The 5882-nt window shown below is 31.9% G+C and overlaps 1 protein-coding gene across 1 annotated transcript; it reads right to left on the reverse strand.

The window, feature by feature from the left end:
- Positions 1-244: 244 nt before the first annotated feature.
- LOC115719049 (uncharacterized) lies at positions 245-880 on the reverse strand. Its single transcript, XM_030647938.2, has one exon. It carries the CDS (start codon positions 878-880, stop codon positions 245-247), a length of 636 nt encoding a protein of 211 aa, XP_030503798.2.
- Between the last annotated feature and the right edge of the window lie 5002 nt (positions 881-5882).

Here is a 5882-nt window from a genome sequence, read left to right on the forward strand (position 1 = left end):
ATCACTTCTAAGTATTGTATGAGTAGTTGCGCTATCCACCAAACACATATCATCACCATTATTTGTAGAATCATGTATAGAATGACAAATGTCCATTACTTCATTAACCAAAAAAAACATAATAAGTTCAAAATATAAATGCTTAAATAATAAAAGCTCATTACATAAACATGCAAAATAAAATAAATACCTTAAAGTATATAAATGATAATAATAATAAAAAAAACATAACAAGGAAAAGTGACTAATTGTGGACATTCCCATCTCCATTATCGATATTCATGTTGCTATTAATGAGATCTTCATTAAAAAAATCTACAACATCTAAGTGCATAATATCCAATGGCTCTTTGAGAAAACCATTATCTTGATAGGCAAAATTTGCTTCTATTCTCCCCTTTCCTTTCACAGTTGCTTGATAAAGATCAACAAGGTGTTTTGCCGGATGACAGGCACATGCCCAGTGTCCTTTTATTCCACATCTGGAACATAAATTTTCAAAATTTCTACAATTATTATTTTGAGGATATTTTCCCTTGTTCTCAGTAGTTGTGCTTTTCATTGGAGTATATGAATTTTTATTTTGGCCATTACGATGCCAAACATTGCTTCGACCGCGATCTCGACCGCGGCCGTGAACGCGACTTTGATTACAGTAACGACCACGTCTATTACTTTGATCATGATCACGACCACGACTATGATTATGATTGTCAGCAATTGTAGCATTCACTTCAGGGAATGGAGCAGATCCAGTTGGGCGAGATTCATGATTTTTCATCAAAAGTTCATTATTCTGCTCAGCTACTAGAAGACATGAAATCAATTTCTGAATACTTTTTAAAATTTCGCTCTCTATATTGCTGCTGCAGGAGCACATTAGAGGCATGAAAAGTAGTATATTTTTTTTTCTAACTTTTCATAGTCAGTAACTTTTTCTCCACACAACATTAATTTAGAAGTGATATTAAACATCGCAGAGTTATAATCACTTACTGATTTAAAATCTTGCAACCTCAGGTGCAACTAATCATTCTTGGCCTTCGGCAATATGACAGTTTTTTGATGGTCATATCTTTCTTTCAAATTTTGCCAAAGCACAAGAGGATCTTTTACGGTTAAATATTCAGATTTTAACCCCTCATGGAGATGATGGCGAAGGAAAATCATAGCCTTGGCCTTATTTTGTTTTGTTTCAGTATTTTGATCTTTGATGGTGTCTCCAAGACCCATAGCATCTAAATGGATTTCAGCATCAAGAATCCATGATAAATAATTTTTTACAAAAGTATCAAGTGCCACAAAGTCAAGTTTTGTAAGGTTTGCCATGAAGAAAACTTAGTTAGAGGCTCGTGCTGATAACGTATTATGAAATATTAGTATTATGTAATATTATAATTTAGAGAAAGAAAATAGAGAAGAGATGAGAATTTTCTTAGTGTTTTATTCCAATAGGTGATCCTATTTATACACATATAAGAGTCAAATATTAAGAAACTAAGAAAAAAGAAAACTAAAAAAAAAGAATGTTAATTACATTAATAATAATAAATAAAAGATATGCACATCTACATAATTAATAATATTGAAAGTGATTTTTTTTGTTTTTAAAATTTTAATTATCAATTAAAAAATTGACAAGCAAAAACAGTTTTATAGAACATCTTTTAAAAAATATTTTCACTTTTCTAATTTTAAAAACAAAAAATTGATTAAAAAAGTGTTACCAAACGCCACCATAATTAATAATATTTATAAGACTTTGCTATTTTTCATCTTCTTTTTAATAATCTCCGACTGAGAGAGCTATACTTCCTCTTCAACCTAAACCCTAACATCTCTCTCTGTGAAGTGTAACCTCTTCAGCGCAAACCTTGGTTGGTTCAAGAAAGAAAACAATTCTACAACTACACATAAGGTTAGAAGCTAGTAATGCATACATTATACCTTTTCTTTCTAACAATACTGCTGTCATTGGAACTAAAAAACCCAACACAGTAGAAGTTTTTTAATAATGGAAATGTTTTAAAAATTAAAGCTTTTCAACTACCCAACTCGCATGAAGGAATTCTTCAACTTAAGACCCCTAATTTTATGAGAATTAACATATATTTTTACTTTCTTTTTTTTGAAATTGGCTAATCAAGTGAAAGTGAGACAGAGTTGGAATTAAATCTGTGATTTATAGTTCTTTCTTTTGTATTGTATCGTAATGTTGACAAAATAACCATTTTCAAATTGCATGTTTGAGCTATAAACTTAGTATAAAAGTAGTTTCATTATTGTGTAATTTTCTTTTCATGCTTTTTTTAATACAGTTCAGTCCACTTTGATTGGTTATGAACTCATGGCTGAACATAGTAGTATAAACAACAATAGTGGTCTTCCAAAGAAAAAAAGAATTAAGAAACATCCACTGCATACCTCATATAATTCTTGTACATATTCTGTCATTTCTCCCTACTACAAACCATGTGGTTTGGACTTGCATCCTTTCAAAGCGTTGCAAATCGATATGGTATTCACTTCCTAAACTCTCTTTCTGTGATACTACTACTACTGTTCCCGAATTTCAAAAGTTGGAAAATTAAGTTGACAATTGTTTGGAACACCGCAAGAAAGGTATGTATTTTATTGCTGATTCAGCTCTAATTAGTTTCAAGCTTCAGATAAAAAGCTTTCTACGAAGCAAGGCTTGCAGCCTAGATAAATGGTTAAGCTTTGCAGTTAACAATAAAATCAAGGAACTGAATCTTGACTTAGAACCAAGAAATGGTGAGAGTGAGAATGATGGTTATTACTGCTTACCTAAAACAGTATTCAACTTAAGAGGTTTGACCATTTTGGAGTTGAGTGGAATTGAGTTGGGTTACTCATTTGGTTTTCCATCCTTGAAATCATTATCACTGGAACATTTTCGGCTTTCAAAAAATGTAACTGCTGATGTGCTAACTGTTGGCAATTATTTTACCAGGATCTTATATCTACTCACAAGTATGTTGTTTAAACACCCTAAATATGAACTTTCTAAAACGATAAATTAAACACATATAAAGTTAAGAAAACCAAACCTTACATTGATGCAGCGGAATTAATGTCTCCTTCCACTCAGATCTCTAACCCTTGAATCCTTTCTGTAGCAGAGTATAATCAAGATCTGAGCCCGAATGTCCTTCTTCTTCAAGTTTGATCCTTCACAGTCTTCCAATTTATGATTGAGTTACTGCTTGTTGTGTGTGGGCACTTACTCTTTCACTAGGGTCACGAAAAAGATGAAGGAGAAAAGAGAGAGGGATTTCGGCCAGGTATAGAAAGTGGGGAAGGCTCAGTTTTTCTGAAGAGAGAAATTTCTGTCAGAAAAGCTTGTGAAAACTTATTAAAGCATGTGTTGTGACTGAGCCATCACTTTCTATTTATAGGCAACTACTAGGTTTAGGTTAGGAATTATTTGGCATTAAAATAATGAAAATATTAATTTGAAAAACTTCATCTAGTGGCCGACCATGGTGTTGTATTGGGCCTCACTTGATTTTGCAGTTTTATCAAATTTTATCTCTATTTTCTCAAAAACGCAAATTTTCCAATTCTAACCTTTTAAATGCCAAAACTAACTATTTAATAACTAAAATAGATTATTAAATAATATTGTCATTTAATTTAATTATTAATTAGACATATAAAGTCCATTAATAAATAAATAAACCTAGAAACTCTTTTCTTTACAATTTCACCCCTGCTTAGTGAAAATTCATAAAATTAGACATAGTCTAACTTTAGAATTATAATTGATCAATCACGAATCAATTAATGAGTCTTACAAGCAGAATGTTCTCAACTAGAATGGGGACCATGGATCTATATGCTAAGCTTCCAATAACTGAACCAAATTTACCAAGTAAATTCCTACTTATTAATTCTTCGTTGAATCCACTCTTAGAACTTAGAATTTCACTCTCAGACTTATATAGAGCATATTGTATGTTCCACGATATCAATATACTATCTCATTTAACCATTTTTATAATCTTATTGTGATTTAAAGATCCTCTATATAGATGATCTACATCAGATGGGATTTCTTTACCGTTCTCACCCCTCAATGTATTTTGCCCCTTAAAACACTTAGCTACCTGTAAATGGTGTTTAGTGATCTAATAATTAGTCAGTTAAACAAGAGCTCATCCATTTACTTCTATTTGCTAAGCTCGAAGGGAATCATCACTTGACTTCTATACACCAGTAGAAGCTATAGATTCCATATTTATGTTCAGCACTCCCACTCAATCATACTATCATGTTCCCAAATTATACGTATCACCCTGACCCAAAAGTAGGCTTAACTAATAAATCAAAGAACATGAATAGCACTCCTGAGTTGAGCCTAAGCATATGAAGATTTAGATTCTTTTAATCTTAAGATCAACTACTGATATTGACTTGGAAAGATATGTATAACGGTAAGTTTGTAATATCTTAACTTAGTTGCAATATCGGTCAAGTCCAATGTATACTCCATACATTCGAAACTAGTATACTTTACTAATGTCCTAGAAAGAACATAACACTTACTCCAAGTGTAAGTACACATCATCGCTGATTATCACATTAGTGTAAATCCAATAACACTGATGAAACAGGGACCAAAACTTTTGATTCATATGATCACAATCACATTCCACTGTGTTGACGATACTGTAATTGTGAATAAACATATGATCTGGATTTAACTGATTTTGTGTGTATGAATGTAATAAACATATCAAACATATTAAACCATTAGCATGTAGAATTCATGCAAACATCAATCACTTCAAATTTCTTATATTGATAACTAATCAGATTGTAAAGAGTTTTATTTAGGGCATAAAACCCAACAAACTCCCACTTTGTAAAGCCCGCTTAGTTAATTTGGAAATTAGCAGTTGTTTATGTTTAATTATGAAATTATTTATAGCTATTTAAATAATTTATTACTGTTATTTATGGAATTCAGAAATGCATGATTATGTCATCAGTAGTTTTTATATTTCGCATTTCCGGTGTCCGGTATTTTGGAACTCGGCGTTTGGCTCAGTAGAAATCACAACTTAGTATGTTGGTAATTTGGGGACGGGTTTTAGACATTGGGAATGTCGGGAATGGCCGGGAATTTAGAATTTCCCAAAAAATACCCCTTTAGTATGATCTTTGTGATTTTATGGTGGAGGGGCAAAATGGTCTTTTTGCCCCATTAGTGTTTTGTCTTATGTGAGCTTTTTATTTGAAAATTTAAATGCTTAAGTGTTTAATTGTTGGCTGAATATAATGAAATGTTATAGCTTTTATTCATTTTTTCCAAACTTAGAAAAAAATTACATTTTATCAAAGGAAACTCTCTCAACTCTCTCTCTCTCTTTTCGGCCATTTGAGGCAGCTTCTAGGGTGATTTTTTCCTCTTCAATTTCTAGTAGATTTCAGCTTGTTGTGTGTCTCTAATCAAGGTAAGTCTTGTCTTGCTTTTTTCTAATTAGTTTTCTTGAGATTTTTATGAAATTGGATGAAATGCATGCATGATTTTGATTATGTTGCTGCTGTGATTTTGTTGTTGATTTATGTGGATTAAAGCATGCTAATTGAAGTTAAATTGGGTTGTTTGAAGCATGATTAGTTACGTTGTTCAAGCTTTTAGTTTTTATGTGAAAAAGTTAGGAATTTTGGAAAGAAATGGTTCATTTTGTTTCTGTGAATTGCTGGGTGTTCTTGTATGTTTTCAGAGGTGATATTATGCTTATTTGAGTAGGTTTAAATAGGTTGGGATGCATGTTAGGTGGATTTGTTCAAGCTTGAGTTTGGAACTCAAAGCTTGAGCTCCAATGGTGTTTTTCATTTCTGTGCATTCTGGG

Source organism: Cannabis sativa, chromosome X, assembly GCF_029168945.1.
Source record: "Cannabis sativa cultivar Pink pepper isolate KNU-18-1 chromosome X, ASM2916894v1, whole genome shotgun sequence".
NCBI classification, from domain to species: domain Eukaryota; kingdom Viridiplantae; phylum Streptophyta; class Magnoliopsida; order Rosales; family Cannabaceae; genus Cannabis; species Cannabis sativa.